Source organism: Lepisosteus platostomus, chromosome 13 (assembly GCF_059453375.1).
Source record: "Lepisosteus platostomus isolate fLepPlt1 chromosome 13, fLepPlt1.hap1, whole genome shotgun sequence".
In the NCBI taxonomy this organism is placed as follows: domain Eukaryota; kingdom Metazoa; phylum Chordata; class Actinopteri; order Semionotiformes; family Lepisosteidae; genus Lepisosteus; species Lepisosteus platostomus.
The window spans coordinates 16,504,794-16,526,440 of NC_142623.1; the positions used below are offsets into that span (position 1 = coordinate 16,504,794).

Sequence of the window (21,647 nt, forward strand, 5' to 3'; positions counted from 1 at the left end):
GTTTCAGTAGAGTTCACACCAAAGGAAGTAATATGAAAGCAATTTTATTGCTCCCCATTCTCCACCACACACACCCACACAAGACACGCACACAAATGAGAGTCATACACAAAGCTTAGTCTTCTGTTATATTGAAATAAAATAATTTAACAATCTCGTTTTGCAATTTGTAATGTACAAGAACAACATATCATTTGTATTTACAATGGAAATCTCTTTTGTACAATGTGATAAATAATACATTACATAGTTCTTGCGTTTATAAGAAAAGTTTGAGGGAGAAAAATGAGTTTAAATTTACATTTGCTGTAAACAATCCCCAGGTTTCTTAATTGCTTCCATTTGTTTGCACTCCAAAAACCCCAGTACTCCGAGTTTTGCCTGTCACAGTGTTTAGAAAGGAGCAGTGACGTACTGGGCTCTGTGCCAGCACTTCACTTTCATCTTCAATGTGGTCATCTTCACAATTGAACCACACAGCGTGATGCTTCATGCAGTGATAATAGCTATAAAATTACCAAACTGGAAATTGATCCACGATCTAATGCAGTCCCTTGCACAAATTAACCTTCTTTTTATTTATTTCTTTTCAAACAGTCTTACAACAAAGCGGGTCTTTTTACATCTAAAAATCACTTTTCCGAGTGTGCTTTTTAAAGAGAAAATTCAAATTTCGTCTAACCTGGATGTTTGGAGCCAAACTGACTACAGTTTGCCTGTAATCAAGCAGTATGCTGCTTTGCTTAGCGCACACCTGCATTGAACTCTTCTCATGTAAATTTCTTGCACAGCAGATGTACCGATTGTTAACCAGGCTTGGAACGGAAAGATCACTGGAGCTGGTACTCAGGGAGACTAAGTCAAGACTGAGGCGCAGAGCTTTCAACGCTTAAGGCTGTAGCTTTAGTTTTGTACAATATGCAGCAACAAGTGCATCAAAAGCGGCAATCTGTTTCCAGCCAACATTTCAGACCAGTCATTTCTGCCCAACAACCACCCATCTACACATGACATGGAAAATTGCACTTAGTATGTACAGTACGCCTTTAGAGCGCATGTTCATGAGGTAATGTCACGTATGGCGAGACCTGCTGTTTCATACATCCTTAATGGCTTTTCTTGACCCACTTTTTAAGGCAAATTATGTCACAACAAAATAGCACCATATTCCCATTCTGTTGAAGCACAGCCCGTGTCAAGACCAGATTGAAGAGACTGTGACAAAACTGACATGTCGACAACAAAAACCACAAATCCTGCTGTGAAAACAGCACTGAGGTGTCGTTTCTTTAAAACGTCAACTTTAATAATAAAAAAAATCAATCGATTGCTGATTGATCACACGCTGAATTTAGCAATTAAATTTTATACCCGCAGCAGAAACAAAAAGCACAGAGTGCTGAACGGTTTGATCCAGCTTATGTGAGGTGCCTGCAGGCCCTGTACAGACCATTTTAAACAAAAACAGGCCAATATCAGGACTAGCAGGCAGATGGCAAAACCTGAACTGGGCCAAACCCCTAAACAACAGGAGCTCGACTTCCATTCTTATAAAGATCACTTCTCCAGTGTTCATTAGTTCCCAGTGGTGAGCCCCTGTACAGAAAGATACCCATCTGTTACACAGTTACCAGAGTGAACAGAAGACTGCACATGAAGAATAATAAAATAAATTAAATACAGGCTTCGGTCCGCCACTCCTCTCATACAAGGCAATTATAGGAAGCTGAAGAAAAAGAAGGCAATTTTTATTTTATTTAAATAAATAAATTTGTTATTTTATGTACAGTAACTTGCTAGTTCCAAAATGTACATACATAACACAAAGTATAAGAAAGGCTGTGCAAAAGAAGGGGAAAAAAACATTTACAAGAAGAATTTTGTTTTTACAAAATATTTACATATTCACACTATCGAAAAGAAAATAAGGCCAGTCAGTTCTTGTTAATATTTTTTGGACTTTGTTTTAGAAAATAAAACAAATAACTTCCCACTCACTTGAACGTGGCTTACCTTTAAATTAAATTCAGACAACAACTGTTCACCTAAAGTTAAAATTTGCTACACCCTACCTTAGGGCTGTCCAATCTTGGTCCAGAAGGCCTGGTGTTTCTAGGACTCTTTAAAGCACCAGCACTTGAAGAGCTGAGAGAAACTGTTCATTTGGACCAATTAAGCCACAAACAGCAGGATTTAAAGTCTGATATATGAATGTTAAACCAACAGGCTTCCCAGAACCAGGGCTGGACAGTCCCACTCTACATCTACTCATGTCTCTGTGACTTCAAGAACCAGAATGCACTGCAATTTCACCAGCTCAACCCCTCCCACGTAGTGGCTGGAATCCTTTTCCTCAAGGTCTGGTTGTATTAAAAAAAAAGTTTCAAGTCCTTCGGTCACTGCTGTTTGGCATGACTGGTCAGCGGACGGAGCAGCTTAAAAGAAATGTTGTGCTTGAGATATTTACATTACTTAATCAAAGCTGTATAAGTTTGTGTGTTGGGGGGGGTTCACGATAGTATCCCAGTCACCTCAAACAACCATTCCTTCATGTCAAAAACGCTGAGTCTCTGGCTACGGTTCTTCAGGATAGCGTTGTGGCAAAGTCTGCACTTTAGAAGGATAACGGCAATTCTGGGACAAGTGAATCGCCCCTGTTTTGGCTTGGTGTGCCTACTTCTCTCAACCTGCTTAAAAGAATTTAAAAAAATCTAAACCTATTTCACAGGAGGAGGGGACAACAAGCCATTTTTGAAAGACCGACAGGCGATGAAAGTGTGGACAGAAGGCAGCGGCCACCTGTGACCCTGAGAAGATGCTGTACTGAAGCTTCACTGCGGCCTGTGAGATATGGAGGTCAAAGGCCAACATGGTCATGTGATATGTTACCCTTGGATTTAATGTCTTAAGGCTAGTGTGAAAGAGAGGCTACGGGTTTCTGGAAGAAGACAGATCAGCGGTTGCCTCACATTGGGGTTGAGAGGAAGACATGACTTCAGAGAAGGACAGCTCATTTAGTCTCATCACAGTGTCCAGGCCGAGTTCCTTAAGAACAACTCTTTTCTCTTTCGGACATCACCTCTCGTGCGCTTGCGCCTGTTAAACTGGTATATGAGTTCCCTCGCCTCCAACGAGAGCTAGTGCTACTGTTGCAAAGGAAAATAAAAAAGCAACATAAAGCGGAAAATGAGGCCCTCCTCATGGGCATCGACAGAATAAGAGGGGCCTCACGCTGATGGGCAGAGGTCTGCCCACACAGCGCAAAAGAAACACCAACACCCACAGATCTAGGTGCCTATTTAAACACAAGGATCTAATCAGCCACAGGACAGAAACACTCGGGGGAGCAAAGCTTCACATTGTGCGCATTGAGCTGCTGGGGCTCAGTGTCGCTCTATGGGAAAACAGGCACAAACAAGCTCAACATCCACAGGAAAACCTTCCTCTGGCTACATTATCGTTCCAGTATTGCAAAACTGGCAAATGAAAAGGCTCCAAGGGAAAACTACAAACAGGGGAATCCTTGCTCAATATACATAGACAGGTCAAACTCTGACCCCATAGTGCAGCTATCATAAGTCAAGTGGTCAGGATGTTAAAGTATGAGCAATTTTCCATTTCTCTCAGCATTTAACGGTTTGTAGTGCTTCAAATTGCACTGATATTTTCCCTTTGAGTGTTTAAGTCTTGTTTGGCACCAGGTCCACCTTTAGTGTCTTTCTGAATATGGCACGCAGCCCCTGGGCTCTTCGTAATTTCTCCTTTTAAGGCAAGCAAAAATTAAATAACAATGGCTCTGACAAACAGAAAAAGCCAAAAATAGTGCAAGACATGCAACTGTACAATCGACATTTAGAAACGCAGAGCAATAAAATTGCCTCGGAACCAAACCCGGACAGGAATTCTATAAACATCAGTGAAAAGGGTCAAGAAACAAACGAAAAGAAAACCCTTCAGTTCAGTGGTAGCCATTCCCTGGGCATCGTCAAGTATCGCAGTCGAATTTTGGCGGAAAACCATAAATTGTCCTCGTTAACCCACACAGGCTGTTATCGCAAGGCTCTCTCTTGCGGTGAAGGGCGCGGCCTCTTCTTCCCAGGGGACGAAGGAAAGCCTCAGTCCCCTGGCGCCCTCCTGCCATCCAGAGAGCATCTTCACTTCAAGACAAAAGAAAATCTGGTCAGCAGGTCCTCAGGCCGACTCCATCATGAGGAAGAAACCCAATTCCAACACAGCTGATAGAGGAAGAACAGTTTTCCTTTTTCCTCTGCCGGTGCCGCCCATTAAACAGACAGGGGCCACACGTGTGGACGGAGTTTCAACTGCAGACGCAGAGGGCATCGCGCTTGTTTCGTTTTCTTCATTTAAAAAAAGATTCTTTTTTTTGGTCTTTTAAGGGCACAGCGGTGAGGTCGCGTTCGAAAGCCAGAGTCCAGGGTGGGGGGGGTATTAGAGGTTAGAAAACAAAAGCAGCAGACAGCCGTATCCCACCGGCCCCCTTCCCTCCTTCTTCGATTGCCTTCTCTTCCCGAGCGGTCATCATGCCAGGTCCTCCTCCAGACTGACCATCTGCCGCTAAACAGTGGACAAACGACAAAGAAAAAAAGAAGGAAAGGGAATTAGGGAGAAAAGAAAAAACGGGACTCCTGCAGCTCGTGACTGCAAGATCACTTTATGAAGCCCCAGAGGTGGCACTGGGGATTGTCCCTACTCACCGATGGATAGGAGTACCCCTCTTGGCTCTGGCTCCTGCATATGTGGACCTCGTCCTCAGTGGTCTTCTGGTACACCGGGTTGTCGAAATTGATGCTGTTGGTGTTCTTCAGCCTCCAGTTCCTCCACAGGAGGACACCTCCGAACGCCATCAGGCACAGGATAACTACAGGGGAGGCAGCAGGAAATGGAGGGTTAGAGGAAGACCGGGAAGCAAAGATCTGAGCGCAAGCCAGGCTTTTCACCCAAACCCACAGAGGAGATGGGATGTACTGCAATGCCATCTGCATGCAAAACAGACACAAAGCATCTGCACCTGAGCGTGGACAGAACGTTCAGAGCACAGCAGCCAAACTGGTCTACTGGCTTCACACGAACCAGATCCTGAAAGATCTGCCCCTTCGGAAGTCATGAACGAGCACGTACCGATCGGTATAACGATGTACAAGGCCGTCGGGGACGAATGGACTTCGGTGGCTTCGGCAGCAACGCCGTTTCGTGCATCTGGAGAGGGGGGGGGAAAAAAAGAGAAAAAACTCTCAGAGGCTCGTCATCCGACACAAATCCGGCTTCTGCCCCGGGTCGTCATGTGAAAAGAGTCGGGGCAATTGCACGCGTGACCTCATGGGTACGAGCTGCGGCGAGAGCTGAGGGCCGTGCAGAAACACGTACGCGTGCGCGTTTCTCGTATTTCTGCAGGCCTCATGCGAAACAGCTGAGGGGACGGGGGCTTTCTGATAGCATACCTATCTGGGAGAGGGTGACCACGTCCTGCGCCGTGGGGCGTGCCGTGGGCCGTGCCGTGGGGCGCGCCGTGTTGTCTGGGCGGGCGGGGGGAGTCCTTGGGGAGGCAGTGGGTGTAGCTGGGGGCTTGACAGTGCTGGTCTTGGGCTCAGAGGAGACTATACAAAAAGAGAGAGAAGACTTCAGATGGAGGATTTCAGCATGTATTTTCCCCATACTTGTCCAGCTGGTTATCTGGTTGATTTATTGCTGTTATCTACATATATTTCACCTGAACTCTGACAACACATAGCAGCAGACTACACTGGTAATGAGCAGAAACAATGGAGTAACTGAAACTGATATTTCTGACACACATTTCTCTAATCCTCTTATTAATCAACTCTGCACAAGGAAGGTTACAGGACGAGCCAGCACACAGCACAGCGAAGGTGAAAGGAATTGTGGGTATGAGCGACACTGACCTGGCACACACTTCCTCATGTCCGGGCCCAGGGTCAGGTGGTCGGGGCAGGCGCAGGTGTATTTGGCGGAGTGTCTGTTTATCTGGGGAGCCGGCAGACAGAGGTACTCGCAGCCACCGTTGGGCAGTCTGCCGCTCTCGCACCAGTTTTCACCTGAGAGCAACAAACGAGAGAGGGTCAGAGAGGGTCGTCTCCATGGCGACCAGCCCCCCCTCCCCCACTGCCGTTTAACACACTTAAGCAAATACCACTGCTGTAGCAGCTCACTACTGCAACAGAGTGCACAATGATAGTGGCACTTCTCATTTGGTGGCCCCCAGAGACTTTGTGCGGCTTTTGAACGCCACAACAGACCAGGTCGGCTTTTCTGCCACCCTGGCGTTTTCCAGGGGCAATAATAATTTTGTCTTCCGGTCCAGCCAAAATGGCATCTGAACAATATGCGGCCTCTTACCAGTGGGCTGCTTCAGATTGTGGTACAGGACTATGTCCTCAGGCAATGCCACATTCTCCACCACGGCCACAATGTCTCCTCCTGTCAGGCGATTGGCACTCAGAATGGCGCTGTTCTCGATATCAGTCCAGAACACCTTCTCCTGCAACCAGCAAAGATGCAAAAACCACGGTTAGCAAACATCAAGACTGCGGAAAGTGACCGCTGCACCTCCTCGTTCCAGATTTTATTCACATCTGCCGAAACGCTGGCTGTGTTCTTGGGAAGCAGCTTCTCTGTGGAGTATCGACCCCCCGACTCTTGGGGAAAAGCCACCCACCTCGAAGACGGTGAGGGAGAAGGGGTGAGCGAGCTTCTCCTCGTCCATGATAACCTCCCGCCGGTTGCCTCCCCGAACGTCGATGCTGGACAGGGAGTGGAGCTTGGAGTCCACCCAGTACAGCCTCTGGTTCAGCAGGTCTGTGGAGGAAAGACAGGGGGGGCTCATGGGTCACAGAAACTGGCATCGCGAGTAGCGGAAATCTGATCTGAGCATCAGCAAGCGTCACGTCCCCAGACTGACGATGACTACCTAGCGTGATGCCATTGGGCCACTCGATGTTCTCCGTCACCAGGGGCACGCGGTCCACTCCGTTCAGGCCTCCCTTCTCGATCTTGGCAGGGGTGCCCCAGTCTGTCCAGTACATGAAGCTGCAGCAGGAGGGAGGGAGAGAAAGGGTCGACCATCAGGCGTGATTCTACACTCATCACGGCTTTTCCTGAGCTGGGGCATTACTGGCGTGAGCTAACGAGATGGCACAGGAGTACTACCCTTGCAACAAACTGACACAGAAGAAACAAATGCAAACAAGACCTAAGAGTAAACAGCTAAAAACAAATCACCACGTTTTGCTTTGAGAGCCCTTCCACCTGTGAAACAAGCACTGGTTTAAGTGGATCAAGCTAAAAGGTGTTGGCGAGACGGGGACCTATTTCCATTCGCTTCCTAACCGTTATCCAATTCAGGGTCACAGGGGAGCCGGAGCCGGAGCCTATCCCAGCAAGCAACTGGTGCATGGCGGGGTACACCCTGGATGGAGATGCCAGTCCATCACAGGGCACACACAGACACCCACAAGTGTATTTGTCTCCCTCAAAGAGCCAAGCACACAGGACTGTGTTTAATTGGGTGGGAGGTGTGAGTAAGTCGTACTTGTGCACAGGGTCCACCACAATGGCTCGGGGCCTGGCCAGCCTCTCGCTGATGAGCGTCTTGCGGCGGTGGCCGTCAGTGGTCGCCACGGAGATGGTGCCGAAGACGGAGTCGGTCCAGTAGATGTTGCCGTGGATCCAGTCCACGGCGATGCCCTCGGGGGCCTCGATGCCGCTCTCGATCACAGTGCTGTGGTGGGAGGAGTTGCCGGCCTTGTCCATGTGCGTGCTGTTGTAGGGATGAAGACAGGGCAGCGGTCACAGTCCGGCCTCGTACAGGACATGGGCACAACTGGCTCGGGCCCGACGGCCACATCGCACATCGCACCCACCTGTAGATCTTCTTCTGGGAAAGGTCGGACCAGTAGATCTTGTTGGAGGGGATTTCCATGTCCAGCGCCACCACGTTCTTCAGCCGGGGGATGAGGCGCGTGTACTCGCTGCGGTCCAGCGTCATCTTCCTCACCTCATGGCGGTTGGTGAAGAAGAGGTAGGCCACTGTGCCTGCACAGGACAGCACACACACACCGATTTTAGTGTCAATATTGTACAAGCAGCACTGTGATCAGAAACGGTTCCTTATCGGAAGGGCCTGCTCTCTCTCCTCTGCCGAGGTTTCACGTCGTATGAAAACGCTGGACGGGACCTTGCGCCCACACGGATTCCTGCAGCTCGACAGAGGCAAGCCCACCCACCCCTCCTCTTCCTCACGACAGACTCACCGATAGCTTTGCAGGACTTGGTGACGGGATCGATCTGGTAGCCCTCTTCACACTCGCACTTGTAGCTCCCCTCCAAGTTGACACAGATCTGGCTGCAGGTGTCGGGGTTGGCACACTCATCAATGTCTAAAAGGCAAGGCACAACTGTCATTCACGTGTGCAGGAAACTGCATTTTTAGCAAGAGCAAATTGAGGTTAAATTTGCTAAACCCTTGGGTTAAGGATTTTTGTGAACTGGCAGGGATTCATAACCTGTGGTCATCCAGTATCACTTTTTCTATGTGATCCTGATAAGAGTACACCAAAAACGCAGACGGGAACATTCTAAAGTCTAAATTCCAGGCGCAATCCGACTTTTGCAACTAACGAACCCCCTCCAGCCGAGCCCGGCTGCTCCAAAAATTCCACAAATGTTCCATCATTCACATCTGCTGTGAGATTAAAAAATAATGAGCACTACACCCCAGCACCCACCTTCACAGCGTTTCTTGTCCACCAGGTGGAAACCTTCAGGGCAGAGACACTCGAACCCGATCTTGAGGTCATTACAGGTGTGGGAGCAGCCTCCGTTATTGATCAGGCACTCGTTGTTGTCTGCAAGGAGAGGAAGGGGACGATCCAATGAGACTTCCCGACTGGCGCCACACGCGGGGCCAGACGTAACCGGTGATACTGCTGCCATCCCCCCAGAAAAGCAGAGCAGCCCCACTCACCGCACTCTTTGACGGGCTCGTCGGACCAGTCGCGGCAGTCCCTCTGCCTGTCGCACACCTTGTCCACGCCGATACACTCCCCGCTGCGGCACCGGAACTTGGACGGGCCCTCGCACTTGGTCACTGTAGCAAAGGGACGGGTTCGGAGTGAGACAGAAGCTGAGAAACCAGCTGATCTCCCTCCACCTGTGCTGCGCATTGACGCCTGCGTTCAGCCATTAACCCTCTCAAGCACGACATGTTCCTTCCTGCCCTTCGTCGGCTAGGGGCCTCCACATGCATGACAGGCGTTTGACGTCAAGTTAGCCAAGGCCGCTCTGGGACAACAGGAGACAACGGACAAGCCTGCTCAAGGCCGGCGACTCCCGCGCACAGCGGGGGGGGATCTTACCGTTGGAGCAGCCCAGCTCGTCGCTCAGGTCCTTGCAGTCGTACTCCTTGTCGCACTGCCGGCTGCCGTGGATGCAGGCGCCGTCGCTGCACTGAAACTCGTCCGGGCTGCACGTGGGCTTAACTGAGAGCAGACGGCACAAATGACAGGAGGTGAGTCCGGCATCGCAAGGGGGAGGTACTGTGAACTCAAGCATGCGCAAGGTGTACACATGTCCCACTTCACAGCCGCGCATTTCACTGGAGTAATCCCAGTCGGTTCTCCATTTACAGTACACAGCCCTGCCTGCTACGTCACACAACGGTCGGGTCAATCAAAGCAGGGGTTACCAATCTTGGGAACCCCGGTAACCAATCCCGGCCCACAGACCTGCCGAGCTAAATGACTTAATTGAAGCCTTAATTGAATTAACAAGCAGCCCAATTGGAACGATTGTTTTTTTTTTATATAGTTCAATGTTTAGAATTGTACGTTCTTTGCAAAATGCAATAGGCAAAAGGCGACCTCCAATATGTCTGAGAGCTGAAAACAGCCAAACGGGTCAAGACCATGTGATTAAGTCAATTAAGGATTCAATTGTAACACTAGGAAACAGGCTGGAAGAAAAACCAGGACTGCGAGTTAAACCCAGCCCCGGCCGAGGGAGAAGCAGCAGGGAAATCGGCGGGCACTAGGACCGGGCGCCACTCACTGCAGTTGTCCTCGTCGGAGTGGTCCGGGCAGTCGTTGCTGCCGTCGCAGCGCCAGCTGCTGTGAATGCACTGCCCGCCGCCACACTGGAACTCCAGGGGGGAGCAGCGGGCGGCGTGGGGGGGCGCCGGCCCCGCCTGGCCCCCGCAGGCCGCCGGCCCCTCGTCGGAGCCGTCCGCGCAGTCGGCGTCGCCGTCGCAGGCCCAGAGGCGGGGGACGCACACCGAGTTGTTGCACTGGAAGGAGGCGGGGCCGCAGGTGGGGGCCGGGCAGGAGGCCTCGTCGCTGCCGTCCTCGCAGTCGTCCTCCTCGTCGCACACGAAGCTCACCGACACGCAGTTCCCGTTGCGGCAGCGGAACTCGTCGTCCGCGCACTCCCTGGGGGCTGCCCGCGGGAGAAAAAAAACAAAAGCGCGTTCAGGGATGCAACAACGGATCGGGAAGCTCTGCCTGGGAAAGCAGACATCACCCTCGTGCCGAGATACTGAACGCGCGACAGTTCCTGGTAGTACCAACAGTGGCTTTGCAAGGGCCTGGCTGCCGGTTATCTTCTGCGTTAGGGGGAATTCTAGATGCTCTCCTATACAATACAGCATTCACATTTTCTTTTTTTTATCTTAGAGAACAAAACAAAACCAATTTACATATGAACAACCATTTTTCAGCCTTACATCACAGGCACAAATTCTTGTTTGTTCCCCTAGTTTTTTACAATTATATAACTTTTTAACAAAACTATACATTCAAAAGAAGGAAGATGTATAAACATTTATGAATATGAAAAGGGAGGAGACTATATAAATGTATCTTCTTAAATTTCAGTTACTTTGTATCTCAACAAAATCTGACCTTAAAGGTTTAATGTACTGAACCCATCTAGACCAATATTTGATACATTTCTTCATTTGGAATTTTAGTGAAAATGTTATTTTTTCCATCATATATATTTCCTTTATTAATTCAATCCAATCATTCATTGTTGGAGAAGCCACTTTCTTGTTATAGCTTTCTTCCCTGCTGATGTAAGGATTCCAAAAGCATTCACACATTTTCAATGAGGCTGCTGAAGGGACACTGAGCGGAGAAGGGATTCAGAAACTGGACACGGGCTGACAGAGCAGGGATTCTGCTTCTTTGGGTAAACAAATCTGCATTTCACTGTCTAGAAAAGAATTTGAGGGGAGGGAAAAGGAAAGAGCTGCCAAGGAACAGGTAAAGGTTTATTCCATGCTGAAGAAACCCAACGTTTCGGGTGTGGAGCCTTCTTCAGGTGTGGGGGAGAGAGGAAAACTGGGCATTAGATAAAGCATGGGAGAACAAAAGCTGGGAGCGGAGAGGAGGCGGGAGCAGGAGAGAAGCAGTATCGACACTCGGGCGGTTTGAAGTGAAAAACTGCAAATGAGGCGAAGAGAGGAGAAGTCAAAATCAATCGCCCTGGTCAAACCGAGGCAAGAACAACAGGCGTGCTGGGACAAACAGCCCCGGGGATCTGGGGCCGAGAGAGAGAGGTTGGACTCACCACAGCTTTCTTCATCGGCACCATTCTCGCAGTCCTTTTTGCCGTCGCAGCGCCACCCACTGGGCACACACTGGTTCAGCCGCCCACCACAGCTGAACTCGCTGGGCTTGCAGGTCTTGGCCACTAAAACACAGGGGCGCAAGAGAACAGGAGTCAGGGCTGATTTTTTCAGGGCAAGGTGGGTTGTGCGGCTCATAGTCTCTGCCTTTCTTTCAGCTGCTCTCCAATACATCTATGTCACTCGGTCCCGGTAAGGACAAGGACCACAATACCGTTCCAACATGGAGCCCCTACTCGTTTCCTATTGGGTAGTAAGGCTCTTTAGCGTGAAAAATAGGCCGAGTTGCAGTGAGGTCCCCTTAGCGGGAACACGGAGGCCGCACACGGGAAAGCGCGGCGCGGCGAGGCCGAGACTCACTGCAGACGGAGGTGACCTCGTCGCTGCCGTCCCCGCAGTCATCGGTGCCGTCGCACACCCACCGCGTGGTGATGCACTTCTCATTGGCGCACTGGAACAGCCCCGCCGAGCAGGTGGCCGAGACTGCCGAGGAGAGAGAGAGAGAGTGAGGGGCGGGATTCGGTCAGAGGAGCACAGCCCATCCCCTCAACACGAACCCCCTTCTGGGGGGGCAGTTTTGGGTTTTGCGATTCCCTTGCCCCCCCCCCCCAAAAAGAGGGCACCTCCTCACGATTGCCCAAAAGTGACACTTCATCACGGACAGTAATTGCTGAGGGAGCAGTTGACCGGTTTTTCACATTGTAGCGGTTAGAACAAAACTTTCTGCAAAGAGCACAACCCCTCCTCAGATCACTGTACAGGACCTGGCGCAGGCAAGATGGTGCAAGATACCATGGAATATTCTCCGATACGCATCAACCGATTTCCGGATTGTCATACAGGGCAGTGGCCAGAGCCGGACAGTAGGTCAGGACAGGTTCCTGCCCCAGTCGATATGGCTGTCTGATACTTGCTGAAGCAGCTGCTCCCACCTGGATCTGGCTCGGACTCACCGGTTGGCTCAGACAGGTTTCAGCCGGGTCAAAGTTCCAAAAGCAAACCCGTGTCTAAACTGTTTGGGTGAGGAGGAAATAATGTCTGAATCCTCTTCCCAACCAGACCCCAAAAAGAGCTGCTCACACCCCAGCACCATCTTATTCACCCTCTCTGGCCCCCCATATTAAACACTACAGAGGAGCAAGGGTCACGTGAAAAACTACTACCTGCTATTTCAATCTAAAATTTGACGAGTCTCGCAGGATTCCTATGGAACTCATTCCTAGCCAGATTCTGTGAGCTCACAGAAAATGCACTGCTTAAAACGAAAACAGACTGTCTGATTGGTCAATTAAAGGCATCGAACATGTTTCCACACTGGCCAAATCCGGCTGTTCTCTACCTCAGTATGCCTTGTCATGTCTTTAACAGGATCACACTGCTTTATACTGATCTTTCATCACCGCTTAACACAGTAAAAAAGGAAAATCCAATTCTGCCTCTAGTTCAGGAGTTCGGATCAGAATTCCCAGGTCTCTTTAAAAATCACCAGCACATGAATATCTGGGAGAATTTAGTGAATTGGTGTAATTAAGCCAATACCGAGGTGATTCGAGTCTTTAAGAGCCTAGCCTGTTCACACGGTAGGCAACACACATCAAAGTAGAGTGCAGATACTCAAAATGCTACAAAACCACAGTAACAGCCTTGTGCAAACGCACAACACGCAGAAATGTGTAACACTTAGGCGGAGAGGGGAAAACCCCAGAAACGGTCCTAACCGGGGAAGAATTTAAATATTTTCAGAAGAGCTGAGCTCTGCACAGATCTCTCCTCAGTGGGTGCACCTGCAGTGTGGCACGCCTTCTCCAGGCACTCAGGAGGGAAGGGGCGGGCTCTCATAATCACACCACTGGCTGCCGATTGGGTGGAGGGTCAACTCAACTCATAAAATATGGATGTCAGATAGACAAAACAGGACGTGGGCGTGACCACACTAACAACCGCCTGGTGCGTAAAACGTATATTGGAGCGTAGCAACGGAAACTAAGGGCAGCTACAATACAACAGCAACACAGATACAGTTACAGTAATGAAGGTAAAGAACTGCACTAATTATAACCACAGTGCTTTTTAAAAAAGTGCTGACTCACAGAATTCAAGCCAAATCTTGAGACTGACTCTCTGAGCTGGCATTATAAATATTTAATCACTTGAAACGGCACTGACTTTTTGCTGGTGTAAAGAAAGTGTAAAAACAATTAGCCAGATGGACCAAATGGCCTCCACTCATCTTTAACATTTTTTATGGTCTAGAAAATCAATTGTTCCCGCAGCGCAATCAGAGTCTGATCTTTATTCAAGAGGTCACTGTAGCAGGTCTTCTCCGTCTACTCCAGAGGTTTCCAAACCTGGGTCTGAACAGCCCCACTCCAGTAGGTTTTGTGGGTCACCATTAAATTGTCACGTTCAAAGGACTTGAAACAATTTCACTTTGATCAGTTAAGCAGATGATCACCTGACAAATCTAGAGATAATTTAGGACCAAAAGCCCTGAAAGGACCTGGGTTCTCTTAGGTGTACACACTGCTTGCTCCATTCATCAGTCACTAACAGGTTTAAAGCAGAATCCAGGTGTCCCATACGACAGGCTGGATTGGGGCTCCCCAGGACCGGGGATGGGGGATATCCCCTCTTTGGCCAGGATTGGCAGGGGTCCCAAGAGGAACTTCTTTTACAAAGTGAAGAACAAGGTCAACGCAAGGTGACAATTTGCTTGCGGTGGCAAGGACTAATTAGTCAGCTCTATCCACGTTCACTGAAAGCAGTGGGAATTCTCCTAAGCTGAGTCATCTTTAAGGACTGGCCAGGCCAGTCTTTCCACTCCAGGGTTTTAAATCCGTCTTCCCCCCTCATCAGGAGGCGGCGCCGAAATGCCTTTCCCATACAAGGAACGCCCCACAATCCCCCCTCTCCTTGGATTTCAGGCATGCCGATCTCAGATCTCGGCCAACCACCCGCCCAGGGCTGAGCCAGGAGTCAACCGCAGGCTCCCCTCTCACAGCTGGGCAAGGAGGCCCGCGATCGGATGGGGGCTGGGGTTCCCCCCCCCCATTCTTCCCAGCCTCTGCCCACGCATATCGTCCAAATTGCCTTCAAGTCCTGGAAGCAGAGAGCTCACCCCGCTCACTCACAGCTCCGGGAGGTTTACAATGAGCCGTGTGCCATGTTAAAGACAGCAGCAGCCCTGTCTCAGCTTACAAGCACACACAGCTGACTTCAGAGTCAGAGGCCCGGACTCAGCACTGCACTGCCTTCAGAGTGCCTAACCGCTTCGGTTTCATAAAAAAACAGAAGAGGCTGCTTGAATCTGCTTAAAACTAAACAGGGTGAGAATATAAAAGCTGTGTTGATGGAACAACTGTTAGAAGAAGATGATCAAGCTTGAAACACCCTTTAGAATCAAAAGCCCCCCCCCCCCCCATTTCCCCCACGTTTTCTCATTTAACCCGACGGCTAATTGAACTTTGATTTGCGTCTGTCGTTTGCTGCAAAGCTGAGCTTACATGCCAGCTCCCAACATCAAGAGCCAGTGGCCGGGATTTTTCTCAAAAGAGAGCCACGCCTTCTCCTCCGTCTTCGCGAGCCGGGAAGGGAGAGAAACGGACAAGGCGATGGCAGGGAGGCAGGAAGAGTTTGCCCAGAAGTGCCGGACAGGGGATTTTCCCTGCCAACAACCTCTCTCTCTCAGGAAAAGGCAGATGTGATGATCGTAAGAGATACAGGTAAATGATATTCTCTGGCAGGCGGCTGGGTATTTTCTTGTGTAGGAGCTGCATGCTACTAAAAAGACGGTATTCACTAAAGCAGAAACACAAATACATGCCATTTTTAGGTCCAGTTATGCCAGGACAATTTTCTCACCAGGCTAAAACTTGGAATGGATCAACCCTCTATGTATTGGAAGGTCTTTTTCCCATCAGCAATATAGTTGCCAACATTTACTCTCACCTTCAAACCTAACTTTTTTTTATTCACTAACTTTGCCATTTCATAACCCGTAAGATGACGGCTTCCTGTCTTCAGCGTTTTTCAAAAAATAAAAACTACAAAAGACAGGTCCGCAGTGCGATGACAGAAAAGCAGTACTGAAGAAAATCACATTTCATGATCAAGTGCTATCAAAATAACTCAACACAGAACCCGGGTGCGATTACGCAGTGAAGTACCAGCAGCAAAAAAAAAAAACACAAAACCTTTTGAATTAGCATGAAACCTGTTGATGGAAAAAAAGTGACACACCAGTGGCAAAACAATTTCCCCAGGTTTCTGTTTCTTTGGTATTTTCTTTGAGGTTTTTTTTCCCCAATTTAATTTTAGACACCAGATCTAGAATAAGTCGAGAAACAAAAGCCAGGTAACAACCAGAGTGAGTCAGCTACAGACCTGCACCCCTTGGAAAACACCAACATGGGGAAGGAGGGGAAACTTCTGAGTAACTGTAACTGAGCGAGAGACCAACATTTTTACCTCTTTGACCCATTTTTTAAATCCTACAGAACTATACACGAAGGCCCTGATGAACCAGACCTACAAGGCCCCACAGCAATCAACCCCTTCTTTCTCGAATACAGCACTGCGTTTTTACCGCAACACTGACTACTGTCCCCCAGGGCTTGTATGTCAAGTTCAGGGGAGGGAAGAAATACTGGCCGAGAGGTGCACGACCTGTATTTTATAAACCCGTGGTTAATATTTAACCCTAAAACACGTATGTTCTCTGTCAGAGCTGAAGCCATATAACGTAAATTGCTTTTAATTTATAACCTCTGCCCACAAAGAGGATACAGTTCGTGTTATGAAAGGCGGTTAATCTTGTTAGCCTGGACTGTACCTATCAGTTTATACAAGCCATGCCCAGTTATGAAAACAACCTCCCGGATGCTGTTAGATGGTTCTAGAGAAACTTGACAATCCCCAATAGATTTCAGACTTTTTTTTTTAAGTGCATTCCCAAGATCACCCTGCTGTCTGATGCAACCCAGCTGGGATTCTCCCATGATGCAAAGCATGTTCTTGGAACCAAGAGGAGCATGGTCTCGGCCCAGGCACTTCACAAAAAAACCTTTTCGAGCAGAATCTTTCTTGAATCCCCGCCGGCCCCCAGCAAGAACCAGAGTTCAATGTTGGGCAAAAAAAAACTCTGCATAAGCAAATAAAAAAAGGTTCATAGTTTGTTCTTTTTGTCACCAAACTGGCGTCCAATTTTGCGAGGGCGCAGCTTCTAGTGTTTGAGGTGGCACAGGGGACAAAGCCCAGCGAACAAACAGCAGAGCGCTTTCTGAAGAAAACCCAGTGGTGGAACTGACCCTCTTCCTCAAGGTGCCTCCTGCACCAGCAAACTGCGATTGCACTGTGAAGCCATTTAAAACGCAGGCGCAGCGAACAGTTCCGAATCTGCAGCTTAATAATCCCAGGGATGACATCCCAGATCTCGGTCTCCTCAGGGCGCCGAAGATCGGGCATGGTCTGGGCTGATGCCTGCGAACCACAGGAGCCCGTGCAATCCGTGCTCTTTCACAATCAGCAGCTTTGGCACAATCGATATCAGAAGGTGTCAGCCCTCAGGCACACGATGGTGATGGGATAACGTCACAGTTTAGCCCATGGAGAAGGGGTGACCCCCCACCCCCACCCCACCCCAGACATGAAGAGGAACCGCATTCTTTCATCTTTGATTATGAAATGTAATTGACTGTGTACAAAACACAGCCGAGGAAAAGCCATTTCGCTTTCTGAGCCAAGCGCCACGCCCCACCACAAACTACGTCTTTACCAGTGCCAGGAGAGGGGAGAGTATGCAGATGTACAGGTTTCTCTGCCTGCATATTTCGTGGACCTGTACCCAACGTATAACTTACAGGAGGGCATGCAAAGCCGGGGGAAAAGGCAGATATCTTCCCAAAGGTCTGCTTGCTTTCTGCATGGGGGAAAAAACCCTGCGGCTCCCCCTGTACATCATCACCACAACAAAGAGCAGGAAATCTATATTTCCTCCAATTGTCCACGGCCGAAACGTTGTGTTCTCTTTTTTCTTTTTTTTCCAGCATGGAATTAACCTGTTACTTGTTCCTGTAGAGACTGTAGTCGCTTTCCCACTTCCTGGGATAGGTGTAGGATCTGAGCTCTCGCTACCATAAAAGCTGCACTCGGACCGCTGCTGGACAACAAAGCTGGGCTCCACCCATGTTGAGAAATACTATACCGGTTCTAAACATGAATTATGTTCCACTGGAAGCGCAGGGGCTGTATTGATGGATAATAAAACGTCACTGAACAAAATGACGGGACTGCACTAATAAATCCATTTTTACATCGGAGGCTTGATTGAAGATAAACTGTTTTTAAAAAATCACGACAGCGGTGCGTACGGTCCACTCAGACACAGAAGATTTAAGTAACAGAAACATCTCTGCAAGAAGCGATATTTCCCCGGGTTACACCCTCCCCTTAACTTTTCCCATGACTTAAAACGGTCCCCCGAGTTACACTATAATATTAATCCTTATTTTGTATCATGAGCAGCAATGTATATTGGTTGTTTTTTAAAGAGAGATTTGCAGCCGAAACCGTGTTATTTTAGAACCGCAGTTACGTTCATTTACGAAACTACAACGCGGTATAGGAATTTCACATTCTGCAGAGTACGGGAATATCCCCCCCATATACAAACCTTTGAAAAGATAAAGTAACTATGCTAAATATAAAAGCCCCGGGTGTTTCGCTATGCTTGGTTTTTTATTTAAAGTCACTATTTCATGATTTGTTTGTCGATAGTTTTTATTTCAGGCTTCCGACCAAGATTTTAAAACGAAAACTTGCGGGGCTTTTCGCTAAAATTACTCGAACACTAGCGCGTCCCTCGGGCCGAGCGGCGTGCTGATTGGGTGATGGATCTCGTGTTTTCGGATCAGCCAATCAGAACGTCGAAGGCGCGTCCATTCATACAGATTTGTAAAGGAAACGCACTATACAGGATTTCGCCGGCGAAGTTAAAAAAAATACTGTATTTGAAATGGCCGGGCAGCCAAATTAGACTTTGATGAGTGCTCTGGGTTTTATTTTCTGAATGCTTCTCGCTCAGATCGCCAGGATATTGTTGTATGTTAAGATTTTGGATTTTGGTTTAAAATAAATGTCCAAATGCCGCATCTCGACACCGCCAGCCTCCACCCTTGTGGACATATCCACAAAGGCGGACAATAAAATCCGTGGCAAACCGATTCCGTCACTAAAAGCCCCATAACATGTTAAAGATCACGGTAAATTGTCATTTTAGAACAGGGCAAACTTTATTTCTTTAACTGAGCGACTAGGGTTTGCATCGTCTTCCAGAACAACGGGTTCGGTTTAGTGAATGATCACTTTAAAACCTAGAGCCCTGCTGTACTAAAGTGGCTTTTGACGACTCGCCTGGCCTTTGTTATAACAATATACACATATTGTACTATATATATACACACAAACATCTACTGTAGGTATCACGACATACATCGGCCTGCACCTGCGGCAGATAACGGGAGTGGCAAACTCGGATGTCCAGGAGCTTTAGCAGCATACGAGGTACGCGAGTTTGAGGCTTTCGCCGGTTTTACAACTAGTCATTGACAGCTCTTTTCAGCTCACATCACGAACAAACAAGCGCTCAGCTTCGGAAGTAACCCGGCGAGGCGAAAATCCTAAATGAAGTGCGTGAAAGCTTTTCTTTACCCACTGACTAGAGCTTCCTCAACCCCACCAGCTCCAGCACGATATACACACCGCAACGTCCCCTTCACCGCGGGCCATTATAATAAACTGCACCAAGCACATCTTGTAGCATATCCTTTTTTTTTATCGTGCGAGCTGCGGGCAGGGACATAACTCGTTACAGCACAGGACCACCACCCCAGTCACTATATCCGACACTTCACGGAACCCTGAACAAGGAGGTCGTCAAATGAGACTGAAAAGCAAGAGAAAAGCAACTTACGTGTCGGAGTGACGACGTGGTTCAGGACCACCAGCAGAAGGGCGAGTGCAGGTAACGTGCGCTGCTGCCGGCTAGCGAACATTTCTGATCTGATCTGCGATTCCCCGCTTGGATTTTTGGATGCGCGATAGCTTGTGCGTTGGCGTTAATCTGTATATGTAATATTTATTTACAGATAATAATAATTACAATAACAACAGATACAGGACCCTTCCCAGCTCTGGGAGAGACTGTGCAGAGCGGTGCCGAAGATAATGAGTCAATTTGGGCTCAGCAGCCCCGGTCAAATTGAACGACCACCTGACGTCACGAGAGGGGGCGGGCCACCGTGGTGGTGTGATGTGAGGCAGAAACTCTACAATCAGAGGGGGGCGGGGCCTTGAGAGCGCACCATATTACAACACATGGCCGGGTTAACTCTTCCGAGTCCGGATGGAGAGAGGGAAAGAGTTCACAGGGGTGGAAGGAGAGGTGTCAGCGAGAAAAGGGGTTGAGGGAGGTGGAGAAAGTGTGTTGTTTTTTTCCGGTCTGATAAGCTCGGGCGCTTCCCAATTCCGCTACAGCCGGTTGCAATAGAAGCGCGCTTTGAACACTTGGGGGATTTGAGGTCGAACTCGATAAAAGGAACTTAGCTCGCACTGTAAAATACACTAAACATAGCCCTCACCTGGAAAAAACTAACACTAATTGCATTTTTTATGGAATAATTCTCCATGATTCTGAATTCTCACCTCAACAAATTCCAATTTAACACTACCAAACATTACATTCTAATATAATGATAAACGTATTTAATAACTATTATAATAAACATACCAAAACCGGATATAATATCTTATTCAAAAGATGTCATTTGTGGTGTCTTGAGTCACCATACAGGAGCGTTAGTGTGGAAAGTCCGGTAGAGAGAGAAGCGCCACCTACTGGTACACAAAAACCACGCTTCAGATAAAGTGGAGAAGAAATTACTTAATCAATTAAATGACTACTTGTCATTAGGAATACCACAATACACTACTTTGCCACTAATTTCAGGGAAAAGTTCCCTATAGCTCAATGATATGCTCTACTCTTTCACATTGATCAGTTCTAATTGGAACCATTTGTTTATAACCAGTGAGGAGAATGATGGGACAGGTCATGGTTAGCTAAAAAAAATCAATGGGAAAACTGCAGATGTTTAAAATTCCATTTAGGAGGTAGAAATTCAGATACAAATGTCACAAAATGAGTAGTTTTTTACAAAGAAGAATAAAGGTTGTTCCTTTGGGGAGCAAAGGGATTGAGGTTCTGAAACTGTTCAAAAGCTTTCTTTGGAGAATGTTCTCTCTTTCTATCACTCTTTTCCCCTTTAAAACGCCCACAACTTTTTAAAACTCCACTCGCGTCAATGTGGAGGGACCTCACTCCTGCCCTTGACCATCCGGTTCTTGAGAGAGGACTGCACAGGCCTTATCTGGATCCCTACAAGGCTGGGCCAGCATCGCCATGGAGACCAGGAGAGGGCAAGGCCTGCACGTTTACCTCAGAGCGTCGGGCCTGAGCCGCTTCAGGCCCCTGCAGGCCTGATATCATCACCATGGGGGCTCTTCGGAGGAGGAGTTACTCCAGCTCTGGTGTATGTCACTGGCACGCAGTTCCCCCCAGAAAGGCTTCTGAGAAATTTGTGAATTTCCTTCCTCGTTTGCAGCCTCTCGATGCAGACGTCAGTGGACACGAGTCCCATTTACCCAAGAATAGCAATACAGTAAGAGTAGCCAGTTGTGTAATCAACACTTCCTGGATGTAAAGTTTACACTACAAATAAACGTGCAGGTTGAGGCCAGTCCTGAAGAAAACATAAAACCATGGCTAAATCATCTTCTCTCTCTTGGTTAGCTTGTCAATATGATACAAATCTAGGGTGGCGCTGCAAATTTTTCTTAATGCATTTGGCTGGCACTTTTATCCAAAATGACTTGGATTTATAAAGGCCTGCTCGGCCTTCCAGCTTTGAATCCAGAGCCGAAACCACTCTTC

At 48.3% G+C, this 21,647-nt stretch overlaps 1 protein-coding gene across 1 annotated transcript; it reads right to left on the reverse strand.

Annotated features, from left to right (window-relative positions):
- Positions 1–115: 115 nt before the first annotated feature.
- LOC148650088 (low-density lipoprotein receptor-like) lies at positions 116–19,902 on the reverse strand. The gene is made up of 18 exons (XM_088603529.1): positions 19,629–19,902; positions 12,020–12,142; positions 11,602–11,724; positions 10,084–10,467; positions 9,393–9,515; positions 9,002–9,124; positions 8,763–8,882; positions 8,289–8,414; positions 7,899–8,070; positions 7,568–7,795; positions 6,947–7,065; positions 6,695–6,834; positions 6,376–6,517; positions 5,922–6,074; positions 5,460–5,615; positions 5,140–5,217; positions 4,716–4,879; positions 116–4,575 (listed from the first exon to the last, which is right to left on the reverse strand). Exons 1-18 carry the CDS (start codon positions 19,708–19,710, stop codon positions 4,540–4,542), a joined length of 2,592 nt encoding a protein of 863 aa, XP_088459655.1. The 5' UTR covers positions 19,711–19,902; the 3' UTR covers positions 116–4,539.
- Positions 19,903–21,647: the final 1,745 nt, after the last annotated feature.